General features: G+C 39.5%; 1 protein-coding gene across 1 annotated transcript; it reads right to left on the reverse strand.

The window, feature by feature from the left end:
* Nucleotides 1–374: 374 nt before the first annotated feature.
* Nucleotides 375–25890, reverse strand: LOC138827157 (zinc finger protein 25-like). The gene is made up of 6 exons (XM_070022638.1): nucleotides 25812–25890; nucleotides 6128–6254; nucleotides 5330–5419; nucleotides 2083–2730; nucleotides 1581–1709; nucleotides 375–496 (listed from the first exon to the last, which is right to left on the reverse strand). The coding sequence occupies exons 2-6, from the start codon at nucleotides 6225–6227 to the stop codon at nucleotides 375–377; spliced, it is 1089 nt and encodes a 362-aa protein (XP_069878739.1). The 5' UTR covers nucleotides 6228–6254; nucleotides 25812–25890.
* Between the last annotated feature and the right edge of the window lie 840 nt (nucleotides 25891–26730).

The raw sequence follows: 26730 nt of genomic DNA on the forward strand, positions 1-26730 counted from the left end.
ACACTTTTTTTTTTTTTTTTGGGTCCGGTAGTGGGGCCTGAACTCTGGGCCTGGGCACTGTCCCTCAGCTCTTCAGCTCAAGGCTAGCGCTCTACCACTTGAGCCACAGTGAAACTTCTAGCTTTTTTTTTCTTTTTGTTTATGTGTTGCTGAGGAATCGAACCCAGGGCCTCATGCATGCAAGGCAAGCGCTCTACCACCTTCCCAGCCCCGAGTAACACTTTTTTAAAGCTTGTACCAAAAATGCCAAATACTACAATTTTAGTGTCCGTTTTTGTGTTTTTTTAATGCTAACTAGAGCTGTGGAAAAGCTAAAATGTCATAAGATAATCTGCTAACTTATGTATAGCACTCAGTTTTATTAAGTTTTTGACTCATGTACTGATATCACAAGTTTCAACACATTTGTGGTCAACAAGTTGGTGCAAACTAAAAATTCTGGTTATTTTGAAGAGTTCCCAAGGAGTTGTCATACTTCCTAAGCGGTTCAGAAAGGCTTAAAATTGAGAACAATTTTGATGGACACAGTAATGATTATATGAACTAGATAAACGAGAATGTGCTATAATTAGAATACAGAGCTAAAAGTCTTTCAGTTAAGCAATAATACTAGAATTTTTGTCTATTAAACATGGCTTTTCTAAATGCATACCCAAGTAATTTTAGTCACTGCAGTATTTGATAGCTTATATTGTGTTCTGACCTCTGATAAAAAGTAATTATCCAAAGCTCTTACTTAAAAAATGAAACTAGTTATTGAAATAAACTTTAATATGTTTAATAAAGAAATAAATAGGAAGTGGTGCTGTGGTTCAAGCGGTACAGTTCTAGCCTTGAGCAGAGGAGCTAAGGGACAGCTCCTAGTAAGGCCTAGAGGTCAAGCCCCACAACTGACAAAAGTAAATAAATAAGGCCTCTTAGGGGCGAGGGATGTGGCCTAGTGGTAGAGTGCCTGCCTCGCATGCATGAAGCCCTGGGTTTGATTTCCTCAGTACCACATAAACAGAAAAAGCCAGCAGTGGTGCTGTGGCTCAAGTGGTAGAGTGCTAGCCTTGAGTAAATTAAGCCCAGGAACAGTGCCCAGGCCCTGAGTTCCAGCCCTAGGACTGTCATTGCACATTTGTCATATTTGTTGATTTTCTTACTCCTATGTGAGCCAGTTCTTTGATGAAAACTGAGGTATGACTTCCAGGTAAAATAATTTCCACATTTGTTACATTTATATGGCTTCTCTCCTGTGTGTTTTCTGATGCAAACTGAGAAATGACTTCTTGAAAATCTTTCCACATTTTTTTCATTCATGAAATTTCTGTCCTGTGAGTATTCAATGATGTTCCTCAAGCTATGCCTTCTGAGTGAAAGACTGCACATAGGCAACATTCATAAGTCTTTAATCTGTGTGGAGTTTTCTTCTAGACGAAAGACTTCCCAAATTCATTACACTCCTAAGGTTTCTCATGTGTATGGATTCTCTTATGTGTGCTGAGGTGTGAACTCTGGTTGAAGCACTTTCCACATTTTTTACATTCATAAGGTTTCTCACCTGTGTGAATTGTTATGCCTGCCAAGTTGTGACCTACAAATAAAAGTCTTTCCATATTTGTTGCATTCATAAGGTTTCTCTCCTTTGTGTGTTCTCTGATGAAAAGTGAGGTCTGACTTCTGTGTGAAAGACTTTCCACATTTGTTACATTCATAAGGTTTCTCACCTGTGTGAAATCTTATGTGTATTGAGATGTGACTTCCAGGTGAAAGACTTTTTACATTTCTTACATTCATGAAGTTTCTTTCCTGTGTGTCTTTTCTGATGAAAAGTAAGTTCTGCCTTTTTGGTGAAAGACATTCCACATTCGTTACAATCATAAGGTTTCTATCCTGTGTGTTTTCTCTGATGAACAGTAAAGTGTGTCTTTTTGTTGAAAGACTTTCACACATTTGTTGCATTTGTAAAGTTTTTACCTGTGTGAATTCTGTTATGCTTGCTAAGGTATGACCACCACTTGAAGGTCTTTCCACATTTGTTGCAAGAATAAGGATTTTCTTCTATGTGTGTTATCTGATGCACAGTGAGGTATGACTTACGTCTGAAAGACTTCCCACATTTGTTACATTTATAAGGTTTCTCACCTGTTTGAATTCTATGTGTATTGAGATGTGACTTCTGGGTGAAGGATTTTTCACATTTCTTATATTCATAAGGTTTCTCTCCTGTGTGTGTTCTCTGGTGGACATTAAGGTTTGTCTTCTGTGTGAAAGACTTTCCACATTCATTACATTCATAAGGTTTTTTCTCACTTGTGTGAAGTCTGTTATGCCTATGGAGGTGTGATGCCCACTTGAAGGTCTTTCCACATCTGTTACATTCATAAGGTTTCACTTCTGTGTGAGTTCTCTTTTGCCTGCTGAGAGCCGACTTCTGAGTGGAAAAGGTGCTACATTCCTCATATTCATAGGATTTCTCTTCTGGAGGTGTTTTCAGTTTGCAACTCAGGTCTGACTTCTCAGAGATAGATTTTACACAATGGATATTCTTATTGGACTTAGCCTCTGGATATTTGCTCACAGGGTTTGTGAGGTGTATTTTTTTATTCAAAGATTTCTCATATTTACTACTTGTACAAGGATTCTCTGCCTTGTATATTTTCTGATATGTAGCAACTGTAGGTCTTATGTAGTATGCTTTTCCACATGCAGTCCATTCAGGTGTTTTCCTCCCACCGTGAAGTATTTCTGGAGAAAGGAAAGCAGTTATATCAGTCTTCTCTATATTCAAATGGTTATAGGAGGGCTGTCCCACAAAAACCCAATTGTGTATGAAAAATATGGTCTCCAAGTTTAATCCCTTCCTTCTCTACCATTTTCCAAATATTGCAGCTTATTTGGACTCTCAACATTTTGACTAAAATGCTCAGAAAAGGGGCTGGGATGTAGCTCAGTGGTAAAGCACTAGCCTAGCAATGTAACGTCCTGGGTTCGAACACCAGTACCAAGAAAGGAAAGATACACACACACACACACACACACACACACACACACACAAATACAGTTAAATGCTCAGAAAATCTGAAGGATTCTTCAATTACAGGAGACACATAAAGCCTATATGCAGCATGCATCTTATTAGGCTCACTACAGAGAAGCATGTTCTGGCACACAATAAACTCCTGAATCCTCATCTCTAAGGAGTTCCCATTAATTCTAATCAGCTGTGGCTTATGTTTTGAGCTCATATTAGCAGTTGTTACTAATCTCACATTTTCCTCCACTGTTACTATTTGTGACTGCTACTTCACACAGACATTCATCTGGACTTACCTGGCAGGTCTTAATCATATCCTCCATTTCTTGGACACTTAAAGTGAATCAGAGAGAAAAAGACAAAAATATAAATGAGGGGCTGGGAAGGTGGCTGAGTGGTAGAGCGCTTGCCTTGCATGCTTGAGGCCCTGGGTTCGATTCCTCAGCAACACATTAGCAAAAAGACAAAAGCCAGAAGTGGCGCTGTGGCTCAAGTGGTAGAGTGCTAGCCTTGAGCCGAAGAGCTGAGGGACAGCGCCCAGGCCCAGAGTTCAGGCCCCAAGAACGGACCCACCCCCCCCAAAAAAATATATAAATGAAATCCAAAGACTTTTTAATGTAAATGTAGACATTTTCTCCAATTCTAAATATTAAGAGATTCGAGATGCATGCTTTTTTCCCAATGTATTAAGACAGCAATACTGATATTTTACAATAGAAAATGTTTTTCTGTTTCAGACTTTTCTCTTTTTATGTCAGAAGAAATACTCAAACTCTCAACTGCGAGCGTTTTATACTGAAAACTAATTATCTGCCTTTAGTAGACTTTAAGTTGTTTTGCTCAAATATTGTTTTGTTTGGTCATAATACCTGCTTGGTTTTCTTTTATTTTCTAGAAATAATTTATATATTGTGTTGTTTTGCTTCTCAACAATTAGGTGAAGTACAGAAATTTTTCTATTTTTGGAGACCATAAGAGTGTTTTTTTTGTTGTTGTTTTTGGGTCCAGTCGTGGGGCCTGAACTCTGGGCCTGGGTGCTGTCCCTCAGCTCTTCAGCTCAAGGCTAGTGCGCTACCACATAAGCAGAAAAAAAGCTTATGTGGTGCTGAGGAATCCAACCCAGGGCCTCGTGCATGCAAGGCAAGTGCTCTAACACTGAGCCACCTTCCCAGCCCCATAAGAGTGTTTTATACATCCCTTTGCCTTTTATCTAAGCAGGAATGGTTCTTGAGAGTACGGTTTTATAGCTACATCTGTGCAGTACTAACTTTTCACTAAGAATTACTTAAGGTATTTGAGGGAATTTTAAAATTTGTTTCTCTCCCTCTTACAAAAAGTCTCATCCAAATTTCTTTTCTGACACTCCTACTGCTCAGAACCATGAAAGACCACTGATACTCCAGTTTAACACCCAGGTAATCATCCTATGTAGACTAGAAGCTTTGGTTCTGAATCTGAGTCTTTGCCCACCACCACTGATAAGCCATTTTTCTTATTGAAGGATAGCAGCCTTAGCATACATCATACGTGCATAGTCCTAGTTTCAAAGAAAATGAAATGTCATTTTTTATGTTTCTAAATTTCTTTTTCCCTTTCAATTCCAAACCTTAATCTACTACCACACTGAATTCATTTTATCCCCACATGAATTCTTTTTTTTTAATTTAATTTTATTTTATTTGTGAACATACTGTACAGAGGGGTTACAATTACATGGGCAGGATAATGCGTACATTTCTTACCAAGCATTGCAGCCTCCTCCTTTGGTTTACCCTTCACATCCCTTCCCAGCCTCCCCCCTCCCCCCAATCCCAATCCTTCTCCTTCCCTCCCCTTCCCCCCCCCCCCCCCGCACCGACGTTGTAAAGCTCGTTTTGGACATGACAACTTGTACTTCTCATTGTTGCAACAGGTCCACCTGTATCCTTAAACAATTGGTTTTTCCCCATCTCCTTCACAAGTTATACTGACATCAAATATAGTGAAAGCAGGGGTTATACTGTGGGGGAGGGACATACAAAGCAACAAAGAGATAATCTTATAAATGCGTTAGAAACACATGCATGAAAGAAAAAAACATTAAAATACATATCTAAGGGTTCATTTTCCTGACCTCACATTATTTGACCTTTTCCGCTTGACTCATACATATCCCACATGAATTCTTGATTCACAAGTCTTTGAGACAAAGGATCACCTAGTTCTCTGCCACACTGCAATCAGTGGAACTAGGAACATTATTGCTCTGTACAGTGAAAGATGAATTTACAAACTGGCTCCAATATCACTATGAAAGATACTGTAACTCACCTGTGAAATTCTTGTCTGAAGCTTCTCCTATCCATGATTCTGCATCTTGCGCCAAGCTGATGATCAATTTAGGTTGAGGAACATAGTGCCCTGTAAATAAGAAATATGGAGAACTTTTGCTCATGCTGGGTCATCATTTTTATAAAATCTCAGACATCCTATTCACAAAATAGCTACTAAATCTTGTTTCTCATTTTTCATTGGCTCCATGGTTGCCTTTCCCCCAAGTTTGGAATTATTTTGCCAGTTGTGTGGCTTGAACTCAACTCTTGCTCAAAGCTATCATTCTAACAGTTTTGAGTCCCAGCTCCATGTCCAGTTTCTGAGTGGTCAAGTGGAAATAAAATCCTCATGGGCACATTTTTTGCCTTTGCTATCCTTAATCCAAAATCTTCAGATTTCACCCTCTTGAGTAGCTAGGATTACAGGCATAAACCATTGCACCCAGCACCAGGCTTGGTTTATAATGCACATTTTAAATTAGTGGATTCCACATCATACTTCCAATAGTGATAAGCTTTCTATTCTAGATTGTATATTCACCTGCAACAATCACCTCAAGTTTGGGAAGACAGTCTCCTGTTACTGGAACATAGTTTAGAACTTTTCCCAAACTGCTGCTTTGGCCTCTTGAAGAGTAAGAATAAAACTGCCTCAGGAGTTACATAATTAAATCAAAGTTTTTCTTAGAAAGAAGTGATACTTCACATGGACTGGAATCTTACAACTTAATAACATACTCATATATTTACAAAAAACAAGCACTTGACCTTGGTAGCTAATTTAAGTGTTGCTCACCCAAGGACACCAGGTTGCTGTAGGTCTCTAGCATTACATCTCTATACAGGGTCCTCTGAGAAATATCCAGGTCCTGCCACTCCTCCCAGCTGAAGTCCATAGCCACATCATCAAATGACACCAGCTTCTGTAATGGTACATTTCCATGAAGTAATTAAGTAATTAGTCCTAAGTTATAAGGACACCAAATCTGGAATTTCCTTCTTCTACATGGATGCTCTTGTCTTACATAAAATATTTGGAGCTTGCAATGTTGTCTACTCAGTGAAAGAAAGAAAAATCAAAGTAGAAATAATTGCCACTATACTAACTTGGTAATTACTAATACAAAGGTTCCCTAATACATCAGTATATATTTCTGGTGCTAGCAATAGAGATAATATAACAATTCTAAAGCACTTGCAATCTGGCATGACATCAGTAAGACTAAGTAGGTGTCTGAAAGAGTATGTTTAGCTTATTTTGATAAAATTTACTACATATCAGGGTAACAATGAATAATTTTTCCTACATTTTCATGTTGAGCTTCACTGAAAATCCTATTTAGATCTTCTATTAAAAAGTGCTCTCCCGGGGCTGGGAAGGTAGCTCAGTGGTAGAGCACTTGCCTTACATGCATGAGGCCCTGGGTTCGATTCCTCAGCACCACATAAGCAGGAAAAAAAAGCCGGAAGTGGCGCTGTGGCTCAAGTGGTAGAGTGCTAGCCTTGAGCTGAAGAGCTGAGGGACAGCGCCCAGGCCCAGAGTTCAGGCCCCACGACCGGATCCCCCCCCCAAAAAAAATGCTCTCACAAGCAATTAGAACATATTCAGGACATCATATGAAATACATACCACATTAGTAGATCTACAAAAAGCACAGTGACCAGGTGAATGTTAAAGTAAGTAACAGTACTCAAGAAAGGAGGTGATGATTTGGCCCTTATATGATTTGACTGACTTATTTCCCACATAAAAATATCCTTGTTAACCATTTTTGTTATTAAATTTCTGGAGATTGTGGTCATAGAAACACTGATACTCTCTTCCTATGTAAAAAAGAACTGCTAGCATAAACTTTTGTGAACACTGTTTACATCCTACTATACACAATATGGATGGATAGAGGAATAAAATATTTCTTGACCGGATTTTAATAGGCCTTCATGGAAGGATGGAGGCAAATGGATAAAGGTTTAAGTAACATTTATGATAACAAAGCATGTGAAATATGACTACCTCAAGCAGGATAGAGAAAAAAACTATAAAGGGGGATGTGATCTAAAAATATAGAAGGAAATTTTATGTTAGACTGAAATATAGTACTGATTTGTTGTGCAGAGGCTAAAAAGGGATTTTTACTCCCATTTTGAACCCCATTACAGATGAAGAATGGCCAACAATACTATCCAATCCAGCCATGTTTGACAATACCAGAAGTGAGTGCTGAGTAAAACACCAGAAGGAAATATATCTGTAGTTTTTTTTGTCCAAAAATAAACAGAATATCTGTAAAGTTTTGAAAGAAAATAACCTTCAATTCACAACCCATTAGGCAAAGCAACTCTTCTAAAAATGTAGATTGAATATATTTTCAGAGAAAGATAATTTATTAATAGCACATTTGCATTTTAAGAGTGTTACAAGAAATTATACTTCAAGAAAATAACAAAAAGATGCCAATTATTGCAACTCACCTTCTGCTCCTTAGTCAACTGGGACCAGGAGCAACACAATAATGGAGACCAGACCCTGAGGTTTGGGGTACCAAGGAACCTGTAGCCTTCTGCAGCCTTCTACAACAGATCCCACGGTTCCATTAACCAAAATTTTTATTGGGCTTGTGCAAGGAAGTAAGGTATAAATTTCAACATGTGACATTCTTATTCTGAGAAAGAGGGCTAAACAGTAAATAGCATACAATTTGCATAAACCTAAGTCTACCCATAGCCTCCCATACAGTTTAGTGTGGAATCTGTGTTCTCTTAAGCCAGGACTGATTGATCTTTCTAGGAAACTCACAGTGTTGCAAGAGTGTACTGGGAGAAAGCATTCCAAACTCCCAATCCTTTCAGGGTCCCACAGCTTGAATTTTTGGGCTCTCCCACTAAGATAGATATACGCACAGGACAAGGTTATTAAAATGGTAAATATGTAGGTAAGTTTAAAAAATGTACAGAACATATACTTTGTATACTCTCTAAAATGATTTATGAAAGAAAAACGTATAGCACCATATTTATGAGTCATAATGCATAAAAATATCATATATAAACACAATTGTATTAAAAATATATGGACTGAGCATATAGATCAATTAATATTTTACTTACTTGGCAAATATGAAGGCCTGAGTTGAAAGAATTAATTCTACCAAAAAAATTTTAAAGGGTAATAGATATAGGGCTTGGAATGTGGCTTATGAGTAGAGTTGCTTGCTTAGCATACATGAAGCCCTGGTTTTGATTCCGCAGTACCACCTAAACAAACAAAAACAAACAAACAAACCTGGAAATAGCACTGTGGCTCAATTGTTAGAGTGCTATACTTGAGTAAATGAAGCTCAGGGACAGTGTACAGGCCCTGAGTTCAAGCCCAAAGACTCCCTCCCCCTCCAAAAAATAACTATAGAATTATAATTATGTTAAACTATCATTTCTCTTGAAAAAGTAATACTACTCTTGCTAACTGACAGGAAAAACCAGACAAAAAGTCTGCAGGAACACACACATCGATGGCATTATTTGAATCTAAATGCTGTTTTGTGGTGTTGCATTTACCAGGATTGAAACACTGATAGCAAATCTCAAGAAACATTTTCTAGAAATCAATATATAAAATGATAAGCCATAAACACATTACACTTAAATAATATATGTCTAATAATCAGTGAAATATACACAGGGAAATTAGAACAGATCTGGAAGAAATGTATGCTAACACTGCAACCTATGAAATATTAAAGGCAGTCACTTTCTTACTTCACCTTTTAACTAAAAACAAATGCTTTTACATATGTGTGGTGCATTCACATGAATATCTTCTGGAGGGTTGGGATAGCTATTGAACTCCAGGGAAACAAGGTGAAAAAGTACAGCAACAGAGGTCATTAGACAGTGATGTAAACTAAAGTGAAGCTAACTAAACCTATATATTGCCTCACAGTTGTCTGCTTACAAAGTAAACTTTACATCCAGGGAACCAAGAGCACCCACCAGCAGATGACTTTGCAGAACTATTATTTCATGTATTGTTAAGTTTTTTCAATGTATGTTTTAAGTGTAGAAAGATGTAAAAGAAATAAACTAGGAGATAAAAAAAACCCCACCACACTTCTAATGGAACTGTCAGCAATGGATGGTGATAATAAAGCAAATGCTGAGACATTTTTATGTCCTTCAATTATAAGTAGCTGTGCTTAAAATAGGCCAGATCAAACATGAATAAGGGATGTCAAATGAGCTAAAACAGAAACCCAAGTGCTCTATACCAGCTCAAGTCTCTGAGTTAGGATGAGAGAAGATACCTGAACAGTCAGTGCAGAGAACAGCAGGTAAAAGTTGGCATCTGAGACTCTTGTCTATAAAGATCTTCTATTAAAGATCTTCTCCCAAGCTGGGTTCCAGTGGCTCACGCCTGTAATCCTAGCTACTCAGGAGGCTGAGACCTGAGGATGGAGGCTCAAAGCCAGCCCCCGCAGGCAAGTCCCTGAAAGTCTCATCTCCAATTAACCACCAGAAAAAAAAACCTGGAAGTAGCACTGTGGCTCAAGCAGTAAAGCACTTTCCTTGAGCTGAAGAGCTGAGGGACAATGCCCAGACCTAGAGTTCAGGCCCCACAACCCACACAATAATAATAATAATAATAATAATAATAATAATAATAATAATATCTTCTTCCAGTACATGGGCTATCTAGTTATTTTGCTATTTATGTCATTTTCCATGCAGAAACTCTGCGTTTAGCCGGGCGCTGGTGGCTCACGCCTGTAATCCTAGCTACTCAGGAGGCTGAGATCTGAGGATCGCGGTTCAAAGCCAGCCCGGGCAGGAGAGACCGTGAGACTCCTATCTCCAATAAACCACCAGAAAACCGGAAGTGGCGCTGTAGCTCAAGTGGTAGAGCGCTCACCTTGAGCTGAAGAGCTGAGGGACAGCGACCAGGCCCAGAGTTCAAGCCCCACGACCGACAAAAAAAAAAAAAAAAGAAACTCTGCGTTTAATGCAATCCCAATTTTCAATCTTTAATTTGTTGTATTTCTGGATCTTAAGAAGTTTCAACCTGTGCCAAGGAGAAGTATACTTCCCCCAACCCTTCCTGTGAGATTTTTAGAGTATCTGATCTTACTAGCTATACAACAGACAAGGACCTCATATCTAAAATAATAACAGATGCTAGCTGGCATGTGGACAAAAGGGAACACTACTACATTGTTGGTGGGAATGTAAACTTGTTCAACTAGTCTAGAAAGCAGGATGGAGTTTCCTCAAGAGAATAAACATTGAGCTCCACTATGACCCAGCAGCAATCCCAGTCTTGGGCATTTACCAAATATCCACAAACAAGACCCCACAAAAGCTACTAGCACAACCACATTCATTGCAGAATTATTGATCACAGCTAAGATATGGAATCAACCTAGATGCTGCTTAGTAGATGAACGGACTAAGAAAATGTGATTTACACACTGGAATTCTATGCTTGCATCAGAAAATATGACACTGCCCCATTCATAAGGAAATGGAAAAAATTTTAAAAAAATTATACTAAGGGAAGCCAGACCCAAATAAAGGGTTCATGGTTTCCCTCACTTGTAAAATGTCAAAGATATTCTTGGCAGAGGATCACAATAGCTACGTGCATATAGCCATCTAAAATGATGCTTATCAAAATGAACTCCAAAAAATGGAAATAGGGCTTTTTTAAAATCACACTGTTGGGGCTGGGAAGTTGGCTCAGTGGTAGAGCGCTTGCCTTGCATGCCTGAGGCCCTGGGTTCGATTCCTCAGCACCACATAAGCAAAAAGAAAAAAGCCGGAAGTGGCGCTGTGGCTCAAGTAGTGGAGCACTGGCCTTGAGCTGAAGAGCTGAGGGACAGTGCTCAGGCCCAGAGTTCAGGCCCCACAACCGGACCAAAAAAAAAAATAAATAAAAAATAAAATAAAATCACACTGTTTGCAATTATTTCTTATATCTTCTTTTTTCCCCTTTGGTATATTCCCTCATTACTGTTTTTGATTTCTGTACCCTTTGTCTTTTGAAGGTAAGGAAAGTCACATATATGTTGGGACAATGGGTGAACCAATGCAAGTTATACTCACTAGATACCATGTTGAAAATGAAGTGTACACATGGGGAGAGGATTGGGGGAGAAGAAAATGAGGGAGGAAGTTACACTGTTTATAAAGAAATGTAACTTATTACCTTATTTATATAATTATATCCCCTCTATATATAATCTTTACAATAAAATTTAAAAATTAATTAAAAATTTAAAAAATAAGTGGGCAACTGGGGCAAAGGGAATCACACTAATCATTCTAAGGTCTGATTGCAAATAATAAAAGTACAAAAAGAAGATGAAGATGAGCAAATGTGGAATAAAAAAGGACTACAAGTAGACACTGAATGTTCAAGAAGGATGGTGAACTTGGGGAGTATACACAATACAGATCTGAAATAAAGCATCTTTTAATGAAATTATAGGATTTTGGTTTGGAATCTATAGTCATGTAAAGAATGAGAGTCAGACTGATGTTGAGGACAGATTGATGTGCTAACATCATCTACTTCAGGCTTACTTATGAGATGCCACTGATTCTGGTCTGTACTTTTGGTTTCTTAATCTTGCCTCATTAATAGACTTGAACAGTCTGGACAGATGTATTTTTTAACTGTAATTTTAAAAAAGTTGAGCGTAAACAGGCTATGCCATTAGACCTTAGAAAACAATTCTTCTAGTCCAGTTTCTCCAAATCCACTAGACCCCCTAAATATCCACTCAGACAATATCATTTCAAACATTTACTCAACCAATATAGATAAATCTTTCACTCAATGTCAGGTACTATTCTAGGCCTATAAGAGTGAATGATGCATTCTGTACAAGGAGCTTATCTCAGAGTAGCAAGTTGTAAGCAACCATTATATATGCTCTGGCTTATGAAGGTCTAAGATGAAGGATGTACTCCTCAGACTTGTTGCCCCTGGAGTGAATCAGACCTAAACGTTCTGGTTGGGGTAAGAAGAATCAAAATGGGCAATAATAGATTAGTAGTCATCGTCTTGGGGTTTATGAAATACATGGCGCATGCCTTAATATTTACAAAATACCACAGCTAACATTTACAGTCTGGATGTAGCCAAAGGGCATACAGCAAGTGAAGAAAGTATTTAAAAATTTGGGGCTGGCCACAAAAAATAAAATACCTAGGAATTAACTTAACCAAAGAAGTGAAGGACCTCTATGATGAAAACTTTTAAAACTTGAAAAAGGAAATCAATACAGAACTTAGAAAGGGGCAAAAACTCCCATGCTCCTGGATTGGAAAGATCAACATAGTGAAAATGGCAATACTTCCCAAGGCTATCTACAAATTCAATGCGATACCTATCAAAATTCCAACCTCATTCTTCAAGGAAATAGAAGAGGCAATCCAAAAATTCATATGGAACAATAAAAGACTCCGAATAGCAAAAATCATCCTCAACAGAAAGAACACTGCTGGAAGAATATCAATACCAAATTTCAAACTCTACTGTAAAGCCATAGTAATAAAAACAGCTTGGTACTGGCACAAGAACAGACCTCAGGACCAGTGGAATAGAATTGAAAACCCAGAAATGAACCTACAGACCTATAGCCATCTAATCTTCAATAAGGGAGCTAAAAAAATAGAATGGAAGAAAGACAGCCTCTTCAGTAAATGGTGCTGGCAAAATTGGTTAACTACTTGTAGAAAACTAAAGCTAGATCCTTATATATCACCCTGCACCAAAATCAACTCCAAATGGATCAAAGACCTCGGAGTCAAAGCAGACACTCTGAAAACATTACAGGATGGAATAGGAGAAACCCTAGGTCTTGTTGGCACAGGCTGAAATTTTCTTAATAGAGACACAGAAACACAACAAATCAAAAAAAGGTTGGACAAATGGGAGTGCATGAAATTGCAGAGCTTCTGCATGGCAAAGGACATAGAAAGCCCTCAGATTGAGAGAAGATCTTCACTTACCATATAACGGACAAGGGTCTCATATCTAAAATATACCTGGAACTCAAAAAATTAAATCCCCCAATGACAAATCTTCAAAGAAACAACTGCCCAATAAATAAGTGGGCTAAAGACTTAAAGAGAAACTTCTCTGAAGAGGAAAGAAAGGATGGCCAATAGACACATGAAGAAATGCTCAACCTCCATAGCCATAAAAGAAATGCAAATCAAAACAACATTGAGATACCACCTCACTCCAGTTAGAATGGCTAAAATCAAGAACTCTAATAACAACAGATGCTGGAGGGGATGTGGACAGAAGGGAACCTTACTACATTGTTGGTGGGAATGTAAACTTGTTCAACCACTTTGGAAACCAGTATGGAGGTTCCTCAAAAGACTCCACATAGAGCTCCCCTATGACCCAGCAATCCCACTTTTGGGCATTTACCCAAATGTTCACAAACAAGACCACACTAAAGCTACCAGCACAACTATGTTTATTGCAGCATTATTTACTATAGCTAAGATATGGAACCAACCCAGATGCCCCTCAGTAGATGAATGGATCAAGAAAATGTGGTATATAGACACAATGGAATTCTATGCCTCCATCAGAAAGAATGACATTGCCTCATTTGTTAGGAAATGGAAAGGCTTGGAAAAAATTATATTAAGTGAAGTAAGCCAGGCCCAGAGAAACATAGGTCCCATGGTTTCCCTTATTTGCAATATCTAGTATATGTCTGAGTCAAGCAAAAAAGGTCAGATAAGTTGATGTTAGGGAAATGAACCCTAAGATATGTATTCAAATGTTTTTTTTTCTTTCATGCGATTGTTTCTAACACATTTATAAGATTATTTCTTTGTTGTTTTGTATGTCCCTCGCCCACAGTATAACCCCTGCTTTCAATGTATTTCATGTCGGTATAATTTGTGGAGGGGAAGCGGAAAAACAAATCGTTTAAATAGGGATACAGGTGGACCCATTGCAACAATGAGATGTACAAGTTGTTATGTCAAAAACAAACTTTACAACTTTGGTGCGTGGGGGGGGGGAATAACTGGGTGGGGGGAGGATCGGATGGGAAGGGGAAACAAAGGAGGAGGCTACAATGCTTGATAAGAAATGTACTCATTATCTTGCCCATGTAATTGTAACCCCTCTGTACAGTATTTTCACAATAAAAAAAATCCAAAAAAAAATTGGGGCTGGGAAGGTGGCTCAGTGGTAGAGTGCTTGCCTTGCATGCCTGAGGCCCTGGGTTCGATTCCTCAGCACCACAAAAGCAAAAAGAAAAAAGCCAGAAGTGGCGCTGTGGCTCAAGAGGTAGAGTGCTAGCCTTGAGCTGAAGAGCTGAGGGACAGTGCCCAGGCCCAGAGTTCAGGCCCCACGACCGGACCCCCCCCAAAAAAAAATAAAACAAAAAAACACAAAACTTTGTAAGAACTTCTAAGTTTCTCAAGAGCTTTTTTGGTGTTTAAAGAATATAATTTAAAATAAAAAAGAATATAATTTCTGCCACATAACTAGCCATTTATATACTCGCACTCTAAGATACAGAAACTTCAAAGAGCAGGGATAAAGCCACAGAGGCATGTCCTCCCCCATGGCTATAAGAGGGATGTCTGCCTGCCAGGAATGGCAAGAGGTATCTCTCATCATCCTAATCCCCATTTTCCTTTCACTAGCAAAACAACAATCAGTATTAGTGGAACTTCTCAGTGTGGCAAGGGCAATAGAAGTAGCAGCTTGCTAGGCAAACCTTGAAGAGCCTGTGTGCATGCTCAACCCTTGGAATACCATTGTGGAAAAGCAGAATTCTCCCCAATAGTCTTTCAGTAACCAGAGAAATAAACAAGTCCTGTGCACAGTTGCTACACTATGTCATTTTAAATGTGCAATTTTTTTAAAAAAAATTATTAGATATGCAGAGACAGTAATTATTAGATATGCAGAGACGACTAGGGGGAAAGGTAGCGTGAGAAGCCAGATAACAGATTTAACAAAGATTTCAAAGCACTAAAAATAATAATGACATACAGGAAATACAGTCTCTGTTGGAAGATGAGCCCAGTGGCAGAGGTAGGGAAAATGATGAGAGTGGCTGAATGTAAAATGTGCATATAAAAACTGTATACATATCTATATGTCTGTAATTCTAGCTCCTCAAGAAGTTGAGATCTGAGGATCAGGGATTATAGCCACTCTGGAAAATCCATGACATTCTAAAAATGAATCAAAATGGTATTATTCCAGTGGTGGAGAGCAAGCCTTGAAGGCGAAGAAAAAACCTCAGGGGCAATGCCAAGAGAAACAAAAGAAAGTGTATACATTAGTTACATACTTAGGATTTCATTGTGACATTTGCATTCATGTGTAAAATGTATGATATTCAGTATCGCCCCTAAGTCACCTTCCCTTCATCATGTTGATAAATAGTTTCGATACATTTCATTGTTTTATTCTCATATGTTCAAACAATTAATATTGGCTATGTTTATTTCCTTCTGTCAAAGTACTACACAAGCATTTATAAAAATAGACCAATGGAATCTGTTGAAATCATTTTAGGAAGGAAGAAGGGAAGAGGAAGAATGATTGAGTTTGATGAAGTAAATTGTATTCTTTTTTTTTGGGGGGGGGGGTGGGTCCGGTCGTGGGGCCTGAACTCTGGGCCTGGGCGCTGTCCCTCAGCTCTTCAGCTCAAGGCTAGTGCGCTACCACTTGAGCCACAGCACCACTTCCGGCTTTTTTTCTTTTTGCTTATGTGGTGCTGAGGAATGGTCTAATGGATAAGAACTGGGAAGACAAGTTTGAGGTCCCCAGGGTATGTAACCTAGAGTTACTGAGAGGAACTTTAATGATCAGAGAAGCGTAAGGAATTAAAAAAAAAATAGAGCATGGAAAACAGAAGGACAAAAAACAGACTGGTTTGCGGCAAGTGATTGAGCTTCACATTAGCATAGACTTACCCTTAACTTCACTCCTGATACCCCCACACCACCATTTCTTTGAAGAGCAATGGAGGTTGATGTACCATGTCTGAGAAAACCCTGTGAGGAAACTTTTCACCAATTCACTGAAGAAATATTAAGCAAAAGGCAGGGGGAGCACAGCAAACACTCAAAACAGTGCCCAAGCTTTGAGTTCAAGCCACTGGTCCAACAGCAAAAAGAAAAAAAAAAACATTAAGAGAAAGCAAAATTCAGAAACAAGCAAAATTGCCTTAAGGTTTCATAGATGGAATTTGGGAGTTTCTGGGAAAGTAGTTGTTAGATTTTGAGAAATCTAAATTGACACAGGATTATGCAGTATATTTACCTAAGAATCTATTTTACTCCAGTGCAGACATTAGAGCAGTGGGAAATGATCCAGGAATCAGTGGCTCTGAATACCTTTTTAAAGTGAGAGGGGAGATACTCAAAACTTGAAGGCAAAACAGAGATAAAATTTACCTTCAGCAGAATGTAGGTTTTTTTTTTTTTTTTTTTTTTTTTGGGTCTGGTCGTGGGACCTGAACTCTGGGCCTGGGTGCTGTCTCTCAGCTCTTCTGCTCAAGGCTAGCACTCTACCACTTGAGCCACAGCGCCACTTCTGGCTTTTTTCTTATGTGGTGCTGAGGAATCGAACCCAGGGCCTCATGCATGCAAGGCAAGCGCTCTACCACTGAGCCACCTTCCTAGCCCCCCAGAATGTAGGTTTTGAACAAAAATAAAAACAAAAACATTGTCTCATAACCTCAACTACATTATTAGAATTAAGAAAGAAAAAGTCAACTTGTCTAGTGTTCTCAATACATTTCCATTTTCTAGTTGGTCTTACACTGTTTCAAGAAGCAAACAGTGATTTTCAAGAAGAATCACGTTAGATCCCGCTGGGAGAGGAAGGTCCCCATGCATCTATATACTCCTGGGATAGAGGATTTGACATTGGTGGAAATCCTGTAAAAAACCACTTCCCCCAGGATGATGCAGTGCATTGTGGGAGTTGTAGTTTGCGTTGGAGCACAGAACCTTCAAAAGTATGGGCTTTGTGGGGAGAAGGCAGGAAAGATCCCTTTGCACTTGCATCTATCTACCCATGGTTGGTGTTTTCAGTCTGCAAATTCCAGTTTTCCCTTTGTCTTGCTGCTGGAGGTGCTCGGAAGTACAATTTTACATTCCATAGGTTTGGGCTCTGAGACCATACCCAGCTTCTCTTCAGTGGACCTTAACAGCTCTAACTTGAACGAATCTCAGGTTTTGAACTGATATCAGGTACAAATGGCTAGCTGGGTGAAGGACTAACGTCTATTCACACATATCCCTCCACTCTTGGGTTGATGATTGGTTTGGGGTTCATATGTTTGTGCTGTCATTAGCTGGTATTCCAGATGCCAGAATATTTCTTCTTGGAGCTCCAAGAGCAAGTTGGGTGTTTCTCTAGACTAGGAGAGCCAGGAGCCGTGCTTTTATGCTCCATGACGTAGAGATTCTGCTTATTAAAAACCATGCAACTTTATTCATGCTGCCCAGATGTAACAAGAGTACAGAAATTCTAGTGAAATTGTAAAATATGTGTCTGCCTTGAGTCCTCTTATACTGCAATTTTATTTTGGGGTTCTGTTTGTTTCTCCCACAGGTGTCTCTGCTCTACCCCTGTGCCCTGTTGGCCTTCTTAGAACTACTGGCTTGGGTTCACACATGTTTGTACATGACCTTGTTTCTAGAGACAGTTCTACATGGGTTATTGAAGTAGTGTTTGCTGTTTGTGTAGTTTTAGGAATGAAGCCTAGCAATGTTTGAAGGAGGGCACCCTATGAATAGGAATCTCGCTCCTAAAAAGACAGACCTTATCAACTATGACAAGCCCTGAAGAGCAGTGGCAAAAAAGCACAGGAAAGGGAAAATGATTTTAGCTTTCCTTGCCTTAAGCAATAATAATTGGTTCTACTTCCCAGAGCACAAGATTCATGTGGTACTCTTTCCTCCAACTTTCTCAATCACTTGGTGCTGTTGTAAAATTTAGACCAATATTCAGAAGGGAAAGGGAGGTAGTCTCTGGAATAAGCTAGAGCTCACTGATCAAAGGGCACATGAGGCTGTGGTTTGTGGTGGAGAGATAACTGTCACAACTCAAAGTATCTGTCTATACTAATCACTAATCCTTTTCTTACTCATTTATTTAACCTCTTCCCAGTATCTGTTCTAGTAGTACATGATCTCTCAAATTTATCCTAAATGTCTTATCTAGCTGAAGCTAGCACTAACATATTGGTTCTTCCTGGAATTCAGGAAGTGTTGGTTAGGGATCTTTGGCCTTTTAAGAAAAATTACAGATGAAACTTGAGGAATGTATCTTTCTCAATGTTGTATGATTGGCAGATGTTACATACACTGAAGTTTTAACTAGTGTTATCCATTTTGTCACAATCTGCTTATTTCACTTAGGAAATTCATTTTGGGAATTGAAGTCAATAAAGCATAAACACTCCTTTAAAATTATCTTATAGTGCCAGGCGCCAGTGGCTCACACATGTAATCCTAGCCATTCAGGAGGCTAAAATCTGAGGACCACAGTTCAAAGCCAGTCTGGTTAGGAAAGTCTGTGAGATCTTATCTCCAATTAACCTCAGAAAACCGGGAGTGGTGCTGTGGCTCAAGTGGTAGAGTTTGCCTTGAGCTGAAGAGCTCAGGGACAGCACCCAGGCCCAGGATTCAAGCCCCACAACCAACAAAAGAAAAAAAAGATTTCTCTCATGTGGGTGTTCAAAGATGAACTCTGAGCTGTTCCTTCTGAGTAAGAGACCGCAAATTTTTTGTCTTTCTGTTTTCCATGCTCTATTTTTTTTGAATTCCTTCCTCTTCTCTGATCCTTAAAGTTCCTCTCAGTAACTCTAGGTTACACACCCTGGGGACCTCAAACTTGTCTTCCCAGGTCTTATCCATTAGACCGTGGAATAAATCTTTTGTTCCCCTCCCTCATATATAAGATCTTATGTGTTTCTCTTAAAGGTTTATTGTGATATTTGATGATCCTTTAGATGATTGGGAAGGACTATGTAGGAAACTTTCATGCCTGATATGCAATCTCCAGTGTATGGGTTCTACATGCCTTTTTGAGATTGTAGGTCATATTTTTTTTGAGGGGGGTCTGGTTGTGGAGCCTGAAATCTGAGCTTGGGCACTGTCCCTCAGCTCTTCAGCTCAAGGCTAGTGCTCTACCACTTGAGCCACAGCGCCATTTCCGGCAGGTTCATGGATAGGAGAAGCCTCAAACAAGAATTTCACAGGTGAGTTAATGCACCTTGCATAATGATATTGGATCTAGAGTCTAGTTTGTAAGTTCATCTTGTGCTGTACTGAGCAATAATGTTCCTAATGCCCATGAGTATTGTGTGTGGCAGGAAACTAGGTGATCCTTTGTCTCAAAGACTAGTAAATCAAGAATTCATATGGAGACATACTGAATTCTGTGTGGCAGTTATGTTCAACTTAGGAATTTGCTTATTCTTTGTAGAAAGTATACTGAAACCAAAAAGAAAAAATAGAAATGTAGAATATGAGATTATAGTTTCTTTGAAACTAGGACTATGCAGGTATATGGGGGAAAAAAAGAGTATGCCAGTGCTGGTATCTTCTGATAAGGAAAATCACTTAAGTGGTTGGCAGAGACTGAGATTCAGAATGAAAGCTTTTAGTCTAGAGAGGGTGATTAACTTGGGAGTAAGGTCAAGTATCTTTGGTCTTCCATGGTTCTGAGGGTAGGAGTGTCAGAAAAGGAATTTTGATGAGACTGTCTAAGATGGAGAGAAATTTCAAGAGGCAGTGATTTTCAAGAAGAAACACCTTACCTCCTGCAGCTGGGATAGGAAGGTCCCCATGCATCCAGGCACTCCTGGAACCCCTGGAAAAGCCCACTTCCTCCAAGTTGGCGTAGTGCATTGTGGGAATAGTAGTCTCCATTTGAGCAAAAATCCTTCGAAAGTGCATTTTTTCAAGTGGCGGGGAGAAGATCCTTCTGCGCATGTGTCTCCCCACCCACCTGGTGGTTTTTGCAATCTTCAAATTCTGGTTTCTTTCCCCTACCCTTGCTGGCTGAAGGTGCTCCAAAGTTCAGTTTTGCATTCCTTATTTGGGGTTCAGAGGCAGACGGCCAGCCTCTCTTCAGTGGAACTTGGGAGCTCAGGAATCTTTGGCCTTATAAGAAAAATTACTGAAGAAAACTTGAGGTAATGTGTCTTGTATGATTTGTAGATGTTACCTATCTTGAAGTTTTAGTTGTGTTACCCATTTGTCTCAGTCTGCTCAAAGAAGTATTATTTCACTTAGAAAATTCTTTTTGGGAATTGAAGTCAATGAAGTCAATTCCTTTAAAACACTTATAGAAACATGTTGATTTGATTTTTATCCTCTGCACTTCCTATGGCTTTTGTAACTTTAAAGTGCTACTAACATGGATATTCTCCACTTTATTTGTCCATTCTTGACAAATTACAATTCCTCCACTAGAATAGGGAAGCTATTTTACATCACTTAAAATGAGAGAGACTGCCTAAATATGTATTCTGAAACAATTGATAAAATATAATTTAAATAAAAATACAATGTCCTTTTTTTTTGTATGCTTGTCCTGATTCTTTAGCTTAAGGTCTGGGCACTGACCTTGAACTTCTTTTGCTTCTTCTGCTTATAATCTACCACGTAACCCACATCTCTACTTGCAGCTACTTTTGGTAATTTATTAGAGGTCAGAGTCTTCCAGATTTTCTTGCCCAGTTGACTTCAATCTGTGATCCTCAGATCCCAGACTTCTGAGTAGCTAGTATTATAGCCATGAGCCACCAGAGTCCAGTTAAAATACCCTCTTTTAAATACAGATTATATTTCTAATAAAATAATCTGTAATAGAAAACTTCAAATTTTTAAGGATGATTGTTCAGTTGCTAGTGTGTATGAGGATAGTCCACATATCAAAACAAAAAGAAAATATCCCAACCTGAAATCCTTAACACTCCTGATCCCAAATATTGTGAATGTGAACACTTAGTCTATAAAAATTCTTTTTTTTTTTTTTTTGTCAGTCGTGGGGCTTGAACTCTGGGCCTGGGCACTGTCCCTCAGCTCTTCAGCTCAAGGCGAGTGCTCTACCACTTGAGCTACAGCGCCACTTCCGGTTTTCTGGTGGTTTATTGGAGATAGGAGTCTCACGGTCTTTCCTGCCCGGGCTGGCTTTGAACCGTGATCCTCAGATCTCAGCCTCCTGAGTAGCTAGGATTACAGGCGTGAGCCACCAGCGCCCGGCTTAGTCTATAAAAATTCTTATTAAGTATTTTATTTGTTTTTTTTGGGGGGTGGAGTCCGGTCATGGGCCTGAACTCTCAGCTCAAGGCTAGCGCTCTACCACTTGAGCCACAGGGCCACTTCCGGCTTTTTTTTTTTGCTTATGGATGCTGAGGAATTGAACCCAGGGCCTCAAGCATGCAAGGCAAGCACTTTACCACTGAGCCACCTCCCAACCTAAGTATTTTAAAGTAAGAAAAAATTCTGTGATATAGAAAAACCCAGTACTAATATGCAAACATTGATTTTAAAGGATTCATATTGTCTTTCTAGCAAAAACACCCTCATTGAGGTATACAGGACAGATTTTAATTTTTTGTAAATATCACTGTAAAGTTGATGTTATTTTATATTAAGTTTTCATTCTACATAATTGTGAAAAACAACAGAAGTTTGGATAAGAATTTCCTTGTAATAAACCAACCAACAAGTACAAGCAAAAGCACATAGCTATTTAATATTTGTTTTAAGTTTTATAGATCCACATTTTGGAGTATCCACAGTTAGTATTTTGTCATAATATTGTTTACATAACATATAAAACTTTTAATCTTCTACTTTAATGGCTGAGGATGGTTGCTTGGGATTTTGTCACTCCTATAACACACTATTTTATTAGGCTCGGTATATCCAGCAGAATGGCCAAGGTTCTTCATATGACTATTTAGGAAAGTGAGTATTAGGGACTTCTCAAGACTGTGTTTACATCATCTTTACTGATGTCCCTTTGGCCAAAACAGGTTAAATGGCAAATTGCAAGTCATTGTACAAGGTGCTCTGAGTATTTGGATACAGATAAATGTGCCATTTGACAACCCTTATTGAAATATTATAACACAAGAAACATGTATTGCATATATTTTTCCTGTTAAATTTTGAGTAAAAAATACTGAATTAGGGCTGGGATGGTGGCTCAGTGGTAGAGCGCTTGCCTTGCATGCATGAGGCCCTGAGTTCGATTCCTCAACACCACATAAGAAAAAAGAAAAAAGCCGGAAGTGGCGCTGTGGCTCAAGTGGTAGAGCGCTAGCCTTGAGCTGAAGAGCTGAGGGACAGCGCCCAGGCCCAGAGTTCAGGCCTCACGACCGGACCCAAAACAAAACAAAACAAAAAATACTGAATTATAACATACATGGTCTTCATGGTTTTTAAATATGTAAATAAATGAAGTAAAGCACAAATACTCAATGAAGTCCTCAGATATCTTTGCACTAATAGAAAAATAGCTCATGCATTCCTCACTGTATTTCAGTAATTACTAGTTTTAATGAAGATGTGATATGTTTATTTGGTTTCAATTATTCAATGATGGTTTGTGTGAACATTAATTCTTAAGAATTCTATATGTATATTAACCTAGAAATGAGTTGCTTTCACAATATCTATCTAACAATGGACTGTGGATTGGAAATTAGGGGAGAGTTTAATGCTATCATTCTTAGGCTGCTCAGAGACAAGGGCATTTTTCTCTGATGTTTTCTCTCTGTTCCCAAAACAAGAGTAGCTAGGGGTCGTTGCTGAGCATGCTGGAAACACAGCAATGTGAACTTTCTGTGCAGACTCCTCTAGCAGCTCTTTTCTTCCCTACCAAGCATATCACCCAGGCCCCATTCCGGGCTCCTTGCAGCCCTGACTCTTGCTAACCCTACAGGCTCTGCTCTCATCCTGGCCCTGAGCACAGACAAGGGCTTTTGCTTTTGCTTTACAGCTCTCTCTCTCTCCTTATGGCTCCTCTGGAGGCAGCAGCAGTGGAGGGCAGCTACTGAATCATGCTGTAAGATGATGCTAGGGCTGGAGCTCCTCTGCTGGAAGCAGAGGAGAATGGCAGGCAGGGAGGCACTTCTGCCTCTCTTCTTCTCATCCCAGGTCAACACAAACTCAGATGAGGCAGAGCAGGTAAACTTGCTGTCCTCTATAGAGGGAAGGTGGAAAGGTTTGTGTGATCCAACACCCAGGTGGACTGGTTTCACTTTCAAAGCCTGACACACTCTAGCTTGAAGCCATCTTTTATCAGAAAGGTGATAGCCATGACTCCATCAAAAGTCCTCTGCAGAATAAAGACAACCCTGAGATACCACCTTACCCCAGTCAGAATGTCCCACATCTACAAATCAGCCAACGACAAATGCTGGAGGGGATGTGGAGAAAGAGGAACCCTATTACACTGCTGGTGGGAATGTACACTTATACAACCACTTTGGAAAGCAATCTGGAGGGTCCTTAGAAAGCTAAAGATTGACCTCCCTTACGACCCAGTCATACCACTTCTAGGCATCTACCCTGAACAAGAGGAACCAATATACAAGGACACGTGCACCTCCATGTTTACTGCAGCACTGTTCACAATAGCTAGGATATGGAAACAACCCAGATGCCACACCACAGATGAATGGATCCAAAAAATTATGGTATCTATACACAATGGAATATTATGCAGCCATTAGAAATGACAAAATAATGACATTTGCAGGGAAATGGATGGAGCTAGGAGGAATCATGTTGAGCGAGGTAAGCCAAGAGCAAAGAGACAAACGGTACATGGTCTCCCTGATAAGTGGATGCTAAATCCAAAATGTTAGGTGATACGACAAAACTAACAGGACTTAAGAAACAAAGAACTCCCACTTATCTGGTCAAACCACTACTAAATATTCCCATGCTGCTGATCACATGTATGGTGTATAACATGTGAACACCGTTATATGTTATAGACTGTGATAGACAATTTGCTCCAGGAAAGTTAGAATGAACTTGTGACTTTAAATGAGCATCATTATTCCACAATACTGTGAAATTCAGGAAATTATGTAATCACTTAATCACAATAAAAAAAAAAAGAACCTCGGGGAAGGTAGGAGGGAAGGGATGGTAGGGGGAAACAATGGAGGGGGTAACAATGCTTAACAGGAAGTATACTCATTACCTTACTCATGTAACTGTAACCCTCTGTACAGTATCTTTACAATAAAAAAATAACAAAAAAAAATCCTCTGCAGTACTGGTTTGCAGATATGAGGTTTGGTATATACCATGACACACATTGCAGTGACAATTGTGGGGTCCAGCTGGCTGGGCACTGGCTCTTCTGGATACAGGGAGCCTTCCTCACATTGATCAACCTATGGGTGCACCATGAATTGTATATCTGGCCTCTGCTACTGGTCTACAGTTAAAAGCTTCAAAAGGATGCTAAGTCCCTTTGTAGTCAAGTGAAATGATAGCATTGTACCTGCCCTGTGCAATTTGTGTACATAGATGTTTGAAAGTGGTCATTTTAAATGGGTATTTTCCCATAACCATGAAAAAAAAAGATAGTGCCCATGCTCCAGAGATCCACCTTAAAGTCATCATGTACTTGTTGCAGATACATTTCAGGGGCACAGAATATGAAGGTACTGAACTTTTCTGTGAGAACCTGCCCCAGGGTTATCCTGACACTCAGCCCCAAATCACCAACCTTGGCATTGCCATTTTCATCCAGTAGGATTTTGTCAGGCCTTAGGTCTCTGTTCTGGTATAAGTAAACTACACCACTGACTATCTGCTTCAGAAACCTTCTGGCTAAATGCTCAAAATGCAGCAGCGTAAGTCTATGAGCCATTCCAGGAGGTTTCCTTTGGTGGCCATTTCCAGCACTAGGTATACATATTTCTCTCCCTGGATCACTTGATACATTCTGATCACTTGGGGATGATGGAGATTTTTAACTATGTTGACCTCATTTTTCACCATGCTGAGATGCCCTTTTTTTGAGCATTCTCACTGCCACCTTGCTGTCTGTAAGACAGTGATAGGTCTTCACCACCACATCATAGCTACCACCTCCAATAATCTCATCAGCTTATTGGTTGAAAAGATCTCCAACACAACAGAGTATGACATATATTCAAATGTGCTTGGCTCCATCTTAAAAAGGATGGCAGGGAGTCAATCTTAACTAACTTAGCTAAATAAATATGGTGCATAGTAAATCTTAACTTATTTCAATAAATAAGGCAGATAACAAATCTTAACTGAAATTAACTGAATGAATTTGGTGGGTAGAAAATCTTAACTAAAATTAGCTCAATCTAAACCACAGAATAATGGAAATCCCCAAACCCACACAACACAAAGCCTCCCTTTCTCTCCCACCTTGTATCCCCAAAAGAATGCATCAACTTAGCTATGATTTAGTCTAGCAGGTCATTCAAAGGAGATCTCTCAGCACTGTTACTGACAAAGGTAGAGCAACTAACTGCCTTCTATAACCCTGCAGGGACCTCACAATGGCATGTGGGTGTCAGTGAGGAAATGGACCAATCACAGTTGAGCCTAGTGACATCAGGGAAGAATGGACCAATCAAAGCCAGGCATGGATCCCTTGGAGGTCTAGCTTCAGGTGGGCTCCAGGTGGACTGCTATGTTCACTATCATGGCAGTTTCAAGAACCTTGGGGACAGTGGCCAAGTACTTCCCTCCTTCTCCAGGGCCATCAGATCCTAGGACCTGTTTCTGTGAAGCACCTTCTCATGTTCCAGGTGCAAGTACCTCAGGATTCTTGTGCATATGCCCTGGGACTTGTTCCAACCATCTGTGAAACCATGGTGAATCACAGTGCACAATGAAGTCCTAGGCATGCCCGGGGTGTGCAAAGAGACTACTAGAGTGACATCTAGTTTTAAAAACACCCTTATTCTTCATGTTTGGTGCCAAATTAGTTGATTTAAAAAATGAAAAAAAAAAGATACAACAACTCAAAACCTACATCATTTGAGTAAATGATTTCAAATTAAAAGGCTACATGGAAAGAAAAGATGAAATCACAAACGAAAGAACAAACTGCGAGAATAAGAGAAAGTTCAAACCTGTAGCTGAGGCATAGGAGGTATTGCTAAGAAAGGAGACATTGTAACGAATATGTCCAAGAAGAATTAAATCCTAGAGGTGGGGGAGGGGGAGTCAGGAGGTGAAGCCAGATGCAGGCTGCTTTTCTCTGCCTTCTGTGGATTTCCATCATTTGCTTGTACCTTTCTATCCTTTTATTCAGGGTTCTCTTCTCTGGATTCACTTGGTCACAGGGCCCCTCTCCATTCTCTCCCACTT

This window comes from Dipodomys merriami, unplaced genomic scaffold (assembly GCF_024711535.1).
Source record: "Dipodomys merriami isolate MVZ:Mamm:240054 unplaced genomic scaffold, mDipMer1.0.p SCAF_151, whole genome shotgun sequence".
Taxonomy (NCBI): Eukaryota; Metazoa; Chordata; class Mammalia; order Rodentia; family Heteromyidae; genus Dipodomys; species Dipodomys merriami.